General features: G+C 40.5%; 1 protein-coding gene across 1 annotated transcript in view; it reads left to right on the top strand.

Moving 5' to 3' along the window:
- Dnah8 (dynein axonemal heavy chain 8) overlaps window positions 1-14,067 on the top strand; it is a 262,037-nt gene that overhangs the window by 111,317 nt on the left and 136,653 nt on the right. The window contains exons 46-57 of the mRNA XM_087184476.1: window positions 756-842; window positions 938-1,045; window positions 1,191-1,325; window positions 2,527-2,688; window positions 4,489-4,735; window positions 4,865-5,106; window positions 5,194-5,334; window positions 6,878-7,115; window positions 10,341-10,483; window positions 10,991-11,125; window positions 11,511-11,633; window positions 13,841-14,054. Of these exons, the coding sequence (XP_087040602.1) occupies window positions 756-842; window positions 938-1,045; window positions 1,191-1,325; window positions 2,527-2,688; window positions 4,489-4,735; window positions 4,865-5,106; window positions 5,194-5,334; window positions 6,878-7,115; window positions 10,341-10,483; window positions 10,991-11,125; window positions 11,511-11,633; window positions 13,841-14,054 (1,975 nt within the window). The remainder of the gene's footprint in view (window positions 1-755; window positions 843-937; window positions 1,046-1,190; window positions 1,326-2,526; window positions 2,689-4,488; window positions 4,736-4,864; window positions 5,107-5,193; window positions 5,335-6,877; window positions 7,116-10,340; window positions 10,484-10,990; window positions 11,126-11,510; window positions 11,634-13,840; window positions 14,055-14,067) is intronic.

The raw sequence follows: 14,067 nt of genomic DNA on the forward strand, positions 1-14,067 counted from the left end.
ATGATTCTTTTAATTCTTTTGGGAAAATACCCAGCAGGGGAATAGCTGGGTCAAATGGGACCTCCAGCCCTAGTTCTTTGAGGTATCTCCATACTGACTTCCATAGTGGTTGCACCAGTCTGCACTCCCACCAATAATGGAGAAGGGTTCCTTTCTCCCCACACCCCCGCCATCACTTGTTATTGGTTGTATGGTTCCTATTTTTGATGGTTCTTTGCCAATGAATTTCACTATGGGTGCAAAGAATAATTGAAGAGATGAACTAAAAATTACCTAGTGGGCTGTTCAAAATAAAATCCTATTTTTCTCCTCTTTAAGTAATATATTTTAGAACTAATTATTCATTTATTCACTCTTCTTTTTTATTTTTTGGTACCAGGGATCGAACTCAGGACCTTATGCTTGCGAGGCAGGCGGCACCACTGAGCTAAATCCCTGGCCCTTTTATTCACTTATTCTATCTTTTGTTTCTTTTCTATTTTTCAAACCAATATACACAGATGCTTAATTGTTGCTATACAAAAGTACATGTGTGGCGTTAATAATACAGTGAAAATGGATATAGAAAAGAAGTTATGTGGACATTATTAAATATGGATTGTCCAGTACACATTTTTGATACAGGAAGGACATTTTATGAATCTAATATTTTTCAATATCACCTAAGAATCTGAATGAGGGGCATGAAATGTATTTGTGCACAGGAAGTGAAAATTTTATCAATACCTAAAAATTAAATATATTTTGACTCTTAGAACCCTGGATACGCTGGACGCCAGGAACTGCCAGAAAATTTAAAAATCCAGTTTAGAACTGTCGCTATGATGGTTCCTGATAGACAGGTATGTGCTAGCATTTACAAGCATAATATAATGTATGTTCTTTACCTTTTTTCATTAAAGTTGCTGAAAAAAAATCTCACCGTATTACTTTTCAGATCATTATGCGAGTTAAACTTGCAAGCTGTGGTTTTCTTGAAAATGTGATATTGGCCCAAAAGTTTTATGTTCTCTACAAACTCTGTGAAGAGCAGCTCACTAAGCAGGTAACTTCATACTATAGAATTTGGTTTTTCGTTGTGCAGTCTTACCTTGATAAATGCCAATCGGTGGATTTTTTTAAAAAACTGACTTTAATATTTAGAGTTTTTTAATTAAATTATCTTTCCCTGCCTTTTCCCCTCATCTTAGGTCCATTATGACTTTGGATTGAGAAATATTCTATCTGTACTGAGAACACTTGGAGCTCAAAAAAGAGCCAGACCGGAAGATAGTGAATTAAGCACTGTCATGAGAGGACTGAGAGATATGAACCTCTCTAAATTGGTATCATTTGAGTTTTTCTTTTCCTGAATTCACTTCTCTTCCAAGTTTTGACCTGGCTTCCGTCTTTGGCTGGCATGTGGTGGTCGGCTCCTGTTGAGCAGTGAGCACTAACAATCACATGGAGAATGAATGTGCATCCAAAAGTCAGAGTACCAGGACCCGAGTTCGATCCCCAGTACCAAAAAAAAAAAAAAAATACAGAAGTCAGAGTACCCATCCCCTCCATGACCATCCTGGGCCGGAAGTGCCCTCTCTTAGATCGTGACCAGTAAAACAGGTCCTCAGTGGGCTCCAGCTCAAGTTTCAATCAGGTTCTCTACCATTATTTGTAGTGTAACACAGGTTCTAAACATGGAAATCTGGATTCATAGGGAACCATGAGAATCTTTGCTTTGTCTATGAATAGCTTATCTCAGATATGTTTCTCCCAAAACATCAACACCATTCCTATTTCCCAAAACTATTAAATTTTGCCCTGGAGGAAAAATCAGGAGTCAGAGGTTAGAGTTGGCCAGTGAATGTATTAAAGATGTAGCAAATGAGGAGTTGGAGTCAGTTTATTCATATCTACTACATGTAAGAGACGCAGAACACTGATTCAGTGGAGTTTTCCAGTCAATGTTAGACGAAGTCTTACATGGTCATGGATATTTCCTTTTTTTTTTGTGGTACCAGGGTTTGAACCCAAGGGAGCTCTATTACTGAGCTATATCCCCAGCGCTTTCTTGAGTTTCGTTTTGAGACAATGTCTTACTAAGTTGCCAGGTTGGCCTCGAACCTGTGGTTCTCCTGCCTCAACCTTCCAAGTAGCTTGGTTTACAGACATGTGCCACTCACTGCACCTGGCTGGGTATTTCTTAACTTAAATGAAATATTAGTGTCCTGTTCTTGTGAGGTTGGGATTATAAATTGCATACTTGAAGTTTCATTTGAATACCAGTCTGTGAGAAGCAGAACACTCATATGATAAATAATGAAATCAAACTCGGAGAAGGAAGTCGAGGCTGGATGGTAGATGGTGAATGCCAAGAAACTTCAGTGCCATGTAGATTTGGTGGTGGTGTTCTGGACAAAGCACCAGAGCATGCAAGTCAGATTAGGAGAGCAACAAATGATTCTCTGGGCAAGAAGTAGAGAATGCAATACACATCTGGCTAGTTAATAAATGTTTGTTGACTTATTTTAACCCATGTCACCTTAGGTTGATGAAGATGAACCCCTGTTTCTCAGCTTAATCAATGACCTGTTTCCAGGATTACAACTGGATAGTAACACTTACGTGGAACTGCAAGGTGCAGTAGCCAACCAGGTTCAGATAGAAGGTTTGATCAACCACCCACCTTGGAACCTCAAACTTATACAGGTGAGGCAGTTTGGATCTGTTGTCAGCCTAACAATAAATATGAGTGGTTAGCCATCACGTGACCACAGTCTGAATTAGTCTTCCTTGATGTACATGTTGAAACTAAATTAAAAAGGCATATACACATCATTGGAACGAGGGTCCTCAGGAGCAATATGTTTGTCCTGTCTCACAGTAATCAAAGCAGTAATTTAGTCTGGTTATTACTTACACCTGATGAAAAGGTGCAGCAGTAACCAGAATCTCAAGAGTGGTTGGGATGTGACAGGGAAAGACCCAGCTCACTTCCTGTGCCAAGGTGGCAGACTGCCCACAGCTGGGGCTCCTCAGTGTCTTTCTGTCCATCATATTTTATTCTCACAACCATTGCCCTACCCGGCAGACTAAAGAACCCACAGCAGTGCCACAGGATTAAATCTCTGTGAGCTTGATGCTTTGGGAGATATTTTCTGAGGTTTTTGAAAAATAAAGGGTCTCCAACTAGAGAGTATTAAAACTGCATTTGAAAAAAATTGCAACTCTTATTTTGACTTACTGTTGTTCGCTGAGTTATAACATGTGCATGTATAAAGGACATCTCCAGATCTTACAAGGAAATATATGGAGAAAAGTTTTAAGTACTTTTCATCATCATGTATCGGAAGCCATTAAAATTTTGGTGGAACACTTTATACATGGTACAGTACTCTGTGTACTAAGATCCTTATCATCTTGGTGGGTGACTTGAATAGAATCTGGGAGGGATCAGTAATGTTATTCTGGAACAAAATGTGACAGGCAGTGCCTCTGTTGCTTTTGAACTATGGATTACAATAGTAATCCATTTCTACCCAAAATGTTAGAACAACTCTGGTTCTACTTCTGACCAGCGAGGAGACCTTTGACTTATTTTTATGAAGAGGACTGTAGGCGGGATATTTAACAGGTGCTGTCTGTGCCCTTAGCATATTTTCTTTAATCTCTTTTTACCCTTGCCATGTGTCCCCTCCCCAGATGCTCTGTGTGTGTTTGCTTCTAGTAGCAAAAGGACAACTGGAGCCACTTTGTGGGTAGTCACAGGGGGCAGGCTGTGCCTGGAGTTTATTCCCCCTGCTGTCAAGCCATCCTCTCCTTACTGAAGGGCCCATGAGTGATGGAATGGAAAAGTCAAACTCTTCTGCTTCTGCTTCCAGGTGGAACAATCACTGGAGAGTCCTGGCAGGAGTGCTCTTAAGTGTACCCTCTGCCGCTGTCCTCAGTCACACCTTGCTTGGCCTCTTCATATCCCTGTCCCCCTTCTCCAAGCCCCTCTCTGTTTCTTCTGGGAGTACCCCCCTGAATAAATCACTGGCAACCAATCCTCATGCAAGAGGTGCTTCCAGGGAGCTAGAGGCCACCATGTAACTTGGATCTTCACTGTGGTGCCATGAGATGCTGCCTTCCACCACTAAGGGGCAGTATCACCACGCTGGATGCTGAGAAAGTTTGTGGGTGGAAAAATTCTGTTCTATAGCAGCAAACCCAAATCACAAGAAGTAGTAGTGTAAGAGAAGCAAAAGCGAGAACTCTAATTAATGACTGCCCAAAATGTCATTCAAGTCCCACATTGTCATTACTTTATCACTTATGTTATTTTTTAATGTGATACTAATTTGCTACCCATATCCAGTAAAACCAAGAACATTTTTATGTCTTAAATACTGAGCTAGTTACTTTAATGAAGAGCTTCATTAAGGCCTTTAAAATTTCAGCTCTTATGAATGTCAGCCAGAGACTCATAAGATTACATTTTTTCCCCCAATTTATCATTTAATTGAGCAGTTGTATGAGACGTCTCTGGTACGTCATGGCTTGATGACTCTGGGGCCTAGTGGTTCTGGGAAGACAACCGTTACAACAATCCTGACGAAGGCGCTGACAGAATGCGGAAGGCCTCATAGAGAGATGCGAATGAATCCAAAAGCTATTACTGCTCCTCAGATGTTTGGCAGACTGGATACTGCCACCAATGACTGGACAGATGGGATTTTTTCTACTCTGTGGAGAAAAACGTTAAAAGCCAAAAAGGGTAAGCACAACCCCTCCTTTGTGACCATTTCTCTCCCTGCCGGTCTGTCAGTAACACCATCTTTGTTTAACTCTCTGTTTTCATTAATTTGTAGATGAAAGTGGATTTTTCTGTTTTAATTGCTTGCAGGTGAAAACATTTTCCTCATTTTAGATGGCCCTGTGGATGCCATTTGGATCGAGAATTTAAATTCTGTGTTGGACGATAACAAAACACTCACGTTGGCGAATGGAGATCGCATTCCCATGGCCCCTAGTTGTAAGCTTTTGTTCGAGGTCCACAATATTGAGAACGCGTCTCCTGCCACAGTTTCTAGGATGGGCATGGTCTATATCAGCAGCTCTGCACTCAGCTGGAGGGCAATATTACAGGTGGGAATGAGAGATACACAGAAGTGTGTCCAGGGCTTAGCCTTTTGCACTTTCTTAATAAACAGAGATCTGGTTCCTTTATTGTAGGCATGGTTGAAGAGGCGGACAGCCCAGGAAGCCACTGTTTTCCAGGCTCTGTATGATAAGGCATTTGAGGATGCATATACGTTTATGAAACTAAACCTCGCTCCCAAAATGCAGCTCTTAGAATGCAACTACATTGTGCAGGTAAGATTGTGGGTTTTTGGTCCATTCACTACTTAGATTTTTAGGTTTTATTTGGATTCAGTGTTCGGGTCCAGGAATCAAAAATAGAAAATTCATGCAATCCTTAGAAATCTTTGAAAGATATGGCCATGAAGGCTCTGAGAAGATCTTATGATTCATCATCATCCTCTCTTTATGGTTTTCACTTTCCAGAGCGATGTTATCAGGGGAAGTGGAATGATCTTTCCCACTGTCACCTGACCCAGAAAGTGAGTCCAATAACGAGAGTGGACAAAATAAGTAAATAAAGCTAGGGGGTTTATAGAGAAGTACAGTTAGGAGCCTGTGTCAATCTGGAATACTTGGATGGTGATCTTGGCTTTACAAAAATTCTGTGAGGAGTAGCTTGTAGTATTCTCCCCCTCCCCTATACTTCAGTTTCCTATGAGTCATTGGGAAGAAATCAGAATAAATTGCAGATTTTCTTTTTCTGGTACCGGGGATTGAACTCAGGACCTTGTGCTTGCAAGGCAGGCAGCAGCAGCACTGAGCTAAAACCTTGGCCCGAATTGCAGATTTTTAAGGGGTCTCCTATTTCCAGTCTGTTGGTGAGAATTATTCATTCTAGTGCTTTGATTCTCAATGTAAGAGATGTCAGTTAGTGAGGCCAGGTAGGTTAGAAATAACACACAGGGCCCAAATCAATGAATTATTTAGTAATTACTTTTAGATGTATAAGAGAAAGTTTTACCTTGACATAATTTTTTTTTCTTCAATTCTTTTATTGGTACATTGTAGGTATACAACACAATTACATTTCTCATTGGGAATTGTACCTTTACGTGATGCATCTTGCTTCTTATTTTTTCCCCATTCCTAGCCCTCCCTTCACCCCCTCCACCCTTCCCAATTTTGTTTTCTTAAAGGGCCAAACAGTAAATATTTTATTCTTTGGACAACTCTCTATCTCAACTAATTTGAAAAGATCAGGCTAGCTCCAGAGACTTCATTTTAGATTTTAAATTAAATATGGAAATTTCTGCTTCTAGACACAGTTGAGTAATAGAAACTGGATTTAACCTCTTACATTAGAAAGCTGGATAAAAACTCTGCCAAGCAGGTGGCTGCCTCCTCTAGGGCCAGGCTGCTGAGTCCTATAACATATTAATAAGAAATAAAAATCTTTGATTTGGACTGGGTAACCCAACTTTAGAACCAGAAGCTACCTTAGCAAATATCTAGAGTTGGTCTTTTACTTTTCAGATCAGGAAACAGAGTCAGAGGAGCAGCGGGGGGTAGAAACCACACTTCTACATTCCAAATTCTTCCATACCACGCAACTTGTCTAACTCCAGAAGGTTAGGATTAGGGTTAGGCTTAGTTTTAGGCCTAACCTAGGCCTGTCTTCTAAATGTTGTGGCCTGGAGGACAAGGATCAAGCAATGACTTGAGATATATATGTTCTCTTTTCTGTCTCCCTCCTCCTTTTAATTTTATTATTTCAAAAAATATTTTCTGGAAAATTTTTTAATTTAAAATTTTACGTTTTTTAAAAATGTTTCAGTCTCTCAATCTTCTGGAAGGCTTAATCCCCTCCAAAGAGGAAGGGGGTGTTTCATGTGTCAATCATCTCCATAAATTATTTGTCTTCGGCCTAATGTGGAGTATAGGTGCCCTTCTGGAATTGGATAACAGAGAAAAACTTGAGGCCTTTTTACGACGTCATGAGAGCAAGTTAGACTTGCCAGAAATACCCACGGGCACGAATCAAACCATGTATGAGTTTTATGTTACTGATTATGGTAAGAACAGCGAATTATATATATATATATATATATATTTTTTTTTTTTTGGTATCAGGGATTGAACTCAGGACCTTGTTCTTGTGAGGCAGGCAGCAGCACCAAAATTATGCTTTTTTTTTTAAATGAGAAAAATACAAATTTCCATAAACTCTGCTATGGGGCCATAGTAATTGGAAAACATAATTTTAAACACCATTTTAAAAGAGGCATCTAGGCAAAAGAGAGTAGAATTTTACCTATTAGCTACACCAGGAACTGGTATAGAGACTCCTGACTTTTTCTTTTGGAGTGACCCAAGGAAAATCTATCATAAATAAGTAGCAATCCCTCTTACATCGTCTACTTCTAAAGGCTGAAGGAGGGAAGTGCATGAAAGCACAGAATGTTTGCATGATGCAAAATGTGGAAAGGCACATAACAGGTCAGTCTCACAACTTGCCTGTTGAAAAAGTCAGAATGAGTAGAGAATTAACCCAGCAGGTAGAGCCTCCTTTGTGCCTAGCAGACTTGTTGGGGCAGGGCTAGTACTGTCACCTTAGTCCCAGCCTTCCCTGTGTGGCAGACCCAGCTAACCTCTTCTTAAAAGAAGGGCCCTTGAACTTGGTGGTTTTTTTGTGTTGTTGTTGTTTTCTCCATATGGGGGATCTAACTCAGGACCTTGCACTTGTGAGGCAAGCACTGTACCACTGAGCTAAATCCCTGGCCCTTGAACTTGGTGCTTTTATCTTGAGTCCAGGCCCCAATTCTTTTAAGCCCCAGGGAGGAAAAATACATGCTTTCTATGTTTACCTCTGCTTCTTCCTAAAACCTATAAAAGAGCAAAGATTTGTTGTTGTTGTTTTAATGCATAAACTCAAAAGGATAAATAGAACAAGAGAGTAAACAGCTGTAACAAAATTTTGAAAGCAAGAAAGCAGAAAGGTAATGGTAGCTTATTGTGCTGGCAAAGCCAAGTCCTAAACTGGCGGTGGGAAGAGTTGAGAAGTAATTTAGTGTACATCACAGAAACCACAAAAGGCTCAGGAATTGGGATGTGGGGTGGAGGTGGAACTAGAAATTAGAGGTGTAGCTGGGAGTCTGTTTAAGAAAAAAGACCTCCCGGTCCTCTTTCCCAAGTCTGCTGCTATACATACCACACTCTGCATCACACAGGCAAAACACAAGAGTCATGATTTGGGGGGTGCAAAACAAAAGGTTTCCTAGACTTGGGGTGCACATTGAGGGTGAGAGATAATACTGAAAATGGAAAATAAGTGGAAATCTGTGCAGAAAGGGAATGAGGTAAATGAATTTTTCAGCCAACCACTTTTAACCAGAATGACCAATAATTTTACAGCAAGTGATTAAATGCCTCTAAAGGTTTGAGATGACAAAAAGGGACTCCAACTCAGAATGCAAAATAACAACCAAATGAACCCTTAAATATCAATATGAATTCTCGGTATTCAGAGCCAAGCTTCTCCAGAGACTGCCTTCTGAGCATCCCACTGTCCCATCTTGTTCGAAGGATCAAGTTGCTTCCTCTGAGGGTGTCGTCCTTACTCAGAGGCCAGGCTTCAAGTTATCAGGGTGAAGACCCAGAAGCCACAACCCTCCAGTCCTGTGGCACCCACTAATGATGCCCAGTGTTTGCCTTCCGTTGTGCCATCAAAGACAGACATTGGTGGATTTTCTGAGGGCTGCACTGATGTTTCTAGCATTTTCTTCCAAGTAACCAGCATGGATTCTATACGTTTAGATGATGGTGCCTTCTTGATTTTAGTGGCAATGTTCACAAAAGGGTGACAACACTTAGTCACATTCATTCCTCAAGGGGTCCTGATGAAGTTTGCTGACTACAACGTTGCGGGGCTATAGGCATCCCCCTAAATAACTACTTTTGATGAGATTTATTTGCCTGAGCATATGTGCCTATGAAATGAATCAAGATGTTCTATGCTTAGTGGCTGTAATAAAGGCTATAACAGACAACTTCCAGTTATTTCTTCATCAGTGTATCCTTCATCCTTTTATCCTTTTTGGGCATAGACATTAACACTTTTGGAGAGACTTAATTTTATTTATTTATATTTATGTGTTTTTTTGCACTTGCTTTCTGAAGGACTTAGGCTGATTTATTAGGCAGAGTTAGAGTGTAAGAGGAAACAGAGAAAGAACTTCATCTTGAGGAGCCAAAGGGGACACGGCTCTCATGGAGAAGATCAGGCTGGCTCCAGAGGCTTCATTTTAGATTTTAAATTAAATATGGACATGCCTGGTTCCTGGCACAATGAGTAGTAGAAACTAGGTTTAGCCTCTTCTATTGGGAACCTGGACAAAACACACAGTATATGAAACAAATGTTCTTCAAACATTGAACAACAGATAGTGCAGTCCTAAAGTCACTCAGAGAAGTGAAACAAAGCAGTTGTACCAGATCACTGCCTGAAGGTGGCTTCCAGAAGCAGCTCAGGGAGGGGAAATCCACACAGAACTGGCCATCTCCCCAAAGTGAGGAGGCAGGGACTGATTTGGGGGAGGCCAGGTGGCTAGGATTTGTAGAGCAGAACCCCAGAGAAGAAGGATCTGTACAGAGAGGGGTGTCAGAGAACAGCAGAAATGGATAAATCCACAGGTATGGTGAAGATGTCAGTAATTGGGAAAACAGAATTTTTCTAAAGAAAATTTGAACATGATCAACCCATTTCAGCTAGTAGAAAGTTATAAAACAGTCCATCCAGAAAGCAGAATGCACATTCTTTTCAGGAGCACAGAAAATATTTCCCCAGATATTCTGGACGATAGAACATTTCTCAGTAGGAAAGTGTTATAGCACTTTATATCTATATTACAAAAGAAGAAAGGTTTCAGTTAAACCCAAAGTAAGCAGAAGAAAGACATACCAATGACCAAAACAGAAATCAATAAATGGAAAATAGAAAAATAAGAGGGAAAAATCAATGAAATCAAAAGATATTCTTTCAAAAGATCAGTAAAATTAAGAAATCTCTTATTAGAAACATGAGGTTACAAAAGAGAAGATATAAATTATCATTGTCAAGAATGAAAGAAAAAAGAATGAAAGAGAACTTTAAATAAACAGATATAGTGACATGTTTTAGGGAAATATTTTTTAGACGTTTATATGATTCAACTTATTATGAAGCCCTTAACATTTTTGTGTTCTAACATAACTTTCAAAGGATGCATTTTTATTAAGATAAAAATTTTCCTATTGTGTAGGTGATTGGGAGCACTGGAATAAGAAACTTCAGCCATATTTTTATCCAATGGATGGTATTCCAGAATATTCATCAATTTTGGTCCCAAATGTTGACAATATTAGAACAAATTTTTTGATAGACACCATTGCAAAACAACATAAAGTAAGTTTAATAGGTAGATTCTTAGATGATCCCCAGCCACCTCAGAAATGCAACCTTTATTCATACACTATAGATAGAAAAATTAAACTCTACAACACAAGGGCCCAGAGGTAGTATCATTGGAAGGAAACACTTTTGGCAAATGAACCCCAGGACCCAGGGGTCTGTCTCCAACTCAGTGAGCTGTTGACTCTCAGGAAAGTGGGCATCTGCTTTCAAAGAAAGTCTCTTCCACACCCCAGTGGCCATGCACAATACTCAGCCACATTCTCTCCCAGGACTTCTATAACACTGTATGCATTTTATATTTAAATCTTTAATTCCACTAGGATTTATTTTGGTGCAGAAGTAATCTCCAAGTTCAATCAAAAGTTCATTGTAAAAAAAAAAAAGTTCATTGTATTTTAGGTTGCAAGAATACCCAGTAGACCCATAAGACACTGGACACTGAACATCTTATAACACCTTTCAACACAATTGCCCCCCCCCCCCCCCGCGTCTTTGCAGGCTGTTTTGCTCACAGGAGAGCAGGGAACTGCAAAAACCGTGATGATTAAGGCCTATTTGAAAAAGTACGACCCCGAAGTACAGCTATCCAAAAGTCTAAACTTTTCATCTGCCACAGAACCAATGATGTTTCAGGTAAAACCCATCATGTGCTGTTGTAATCAACATATTACATTTTAAAGTGCAACTTGCAATAAAATGTGTATGCTGTATATATGCCTCAAAAACACTGAGGCTCTGCTTGGCATTCAGTTAGTCAGCTTTCGTATGGCTGAAGTTGGAGCCAAATCCAGATAGCATGCTTTGACCTATTATTGAGGCTGAATTGACTACTGGAGCACATCTATTTTAATATAAATTAAAGACTGACATCCCATCACTTTTTAAACATTTTAACCATATATTATAATAATTATATTTATACTTAATGCATAAGATAATGTTATTCTACTCTGAAAAATTACTCACCTTTATATGAATATGGATCAATGAATAAGACAAACCATTTCCTTTTCCCTAGAGGACCATTGAAAGCTATGTGGATAAGCGGATGGGAAGCACATATGGGCCACCAGGAGGGAGAAAAATGACTGTATTTATTGATGATATTAATATGCCTGTGATTAATGAGTGGGGAGATCAGGTATGACTCAGATATTTCACATAGATGATGCTTAATCGGTGTTTTTCTTTATATCAGTAACCTGCATGTTATTAAGACTGCTGGCAATTCATTTTTTTGACTTCCACCTTCTTGAAAGCTCTCCCTGTTTTCCACAGCTCCCTCATGTGTCTTTGGCTACATGCTTTCGGTGTTTTTTCTGGCTCCCCTCTCACTTCTGCCGTCATCTAGGATGCCCTCCTTGTTCTGACCTCTTACTCTGCACCGATTCTCTGAGGACTACCTGATGTTTAAAAAATACTTTATTAACTTTGCCACACACTGAGACCCTGGCTGCAGTCATCTCTCAACCTCCTGTTAGAGGACCTTACCAGTGTCTCCAGGAGTGAGCACCAGGACTGGCCCTGTGCCCTCTTTATCCCTGTTCACCCTTGATACCATTGGAACCTCAGTGGTCATTCTAAGATGAATTCCTGAACAGTCCTGCATGGTACTGCTCTACTCCGGTGCAGGTCCACCCCAGCAGTTCCTAGAAGTGGGGGAGAGTGGGTGGGTGTTTAGATCTTGTCACTCCCATCATCTATAAGCTACAGAGCTCCTGAATTCCACACTCATTTGTCCAGCTAAGAATGTCTAGGTGGATCTCAAATGTAATGTCCCAAATCTGCTCCTCCAGTAGCTTCTTGTCTCAGGAAATGGCAGCCCCACCTTGAGTCTGTTAGGAAATCATGTTGGCTCTATCTTCAAACCATATCCAAAATTTGACCTCCGTTGCTACCACCTGGTGCCTGTCACCACGGTCTCTCTTCATGACCATTACAAATGCCTCCCCATTGTCTCTGTTTCCCTTGCTCCTCTCAGACTAATCTCAGATCAGAAACCAGTTAAAACATGAGTCAGATTGTGGCACATTCTTTGTGCAGAATCCTCTGAGACTCATAGAATTTCAGTGCCAGCCTCCTTACCATGACCAGAGACCCCGGCTTCTTTGATCTTCCCTCTGCATAACTCTGCTCCAGCCACATTTACGGATTCTTTCACACACTTGATACGATGTTTACTCAGCATCTCTGCATTTGCTGCTCCCATTGCCTGGAGCACTCTTTTCCTAGATAGCTAAGTGGTTTCTTTTCTCACCTCCCTCAGATGTTGGCTAATATGTCACATGATGTAAAGCTTCCCCTGCTCTCCAAACTCAGTTACCCCTAGAGAACTTCCTATTTCCTTTCTCTGCTTTGTTTTCTTCAAAAGTCTTAAAGTACATCCTTTTATTTACAAGCACATATTGTACGTTTTGTCTCCCACCACAAGAACATAGGCTCCATGAAGACGGAGGGTTTCATCTGTGCTACCAAAGAGACTGGCACAGTCATCACTCATTAAACTTGGTTGAATAAGGAGGACTAACTGAGATGATTGTGTGCCATCCACTTCAACATGCCCAGAAGGACTTGGATACACAGGCATAGAGCTTAGAAGGGAACCTGAAGCTAGAGCTACCGGGTTGAGATTCTTCAGGGCATAGGTTGACATGGCATCCTTTGGAGTAGTGAGAAGCAAAATGGGCAAGTACAGAGCTCAGGGATGGGTGGGTAGAGAGTGGTTTGGAAAGCAATCCAGGGGTCTCAAGATGAGCCTCTGAAATCAAGAAAGGAACAACTTTCAAGAAGGAGGAAGTATTAGAAGCTACAGAGAAGGCGAAATGAGCACACAGACCCCAGGTCAAAACATTCAGGGGCTGGGGGACGTAGCTCAGTGGCATCTCACCTGCCTGGCAAGCGCAAGGTCCTGGGTTCATTTCCCAGTACTGGAAAAAAAATTTCAGGAATATAATACTGAAAGCTTAGGCGGAAACCATCTTACATTCTGACCTAGAGTATTTTGGAGTGTTGAGTATGAACGATCTCTATAGTAGAACTTGTTGTAACCCTAAGTGCTATTGCCATCGTTCCAGATATCTCACAATCATCTATGTAAATTTACTTGGAGATTAGTTTTATCAATGTAGTGAAGGGCACAAGGTCACGCTGTACTGGCACCAGACACATTTAACTTATGGCTTTGAGTTCATGGGCAGCATCCTGTGAGTCAAATTGTCTTGAAGGTGATCATTGACATTCCTTTTAGGAGCTGAATGTTTTTCTGTTCATCTCATCTGTACTGTTTTGTAGGAGCTATAGAGGAGTATGATAGTGATATGTTACTAAAATATTCGTATAAATTTTCAGATAACTAATGAGATTGTGCGGCAGATGATGGAAATGAAAGGCATGTATAGCTTGGATAAGCCTGGAGACTTTACTACTGTTGTGGATGTGCAGCTCATAGCAGCAATGATTCATCCCGGAGGAGGTCGGAATGATATTCCCCAACGTTTAAAAAGACAATTCACCGTGTTTAATTGCACATTGCCTTCAAATGCATCAATAGACAAAATTTTTGGTAAGAGTATCCT

The sequence above is a fragment of the Heterocephalus glaber genome, unplaced genomic scaffold (assembly GCF_053883595.1).
Source record: "Heterocephalus glaber isolate CG9 unplaced genomic scaffold, H.glaber_assembly_v1.0 deba00001497, whole genome shotgun sequence".
Taxonomy (NCBI): domain Eukaryota; kingdom Metazoa; phylum Chordata; class Mammalia; order Rodentia; family Bathyergidae; genus Heterocephalus; species Heterocephalus glaber.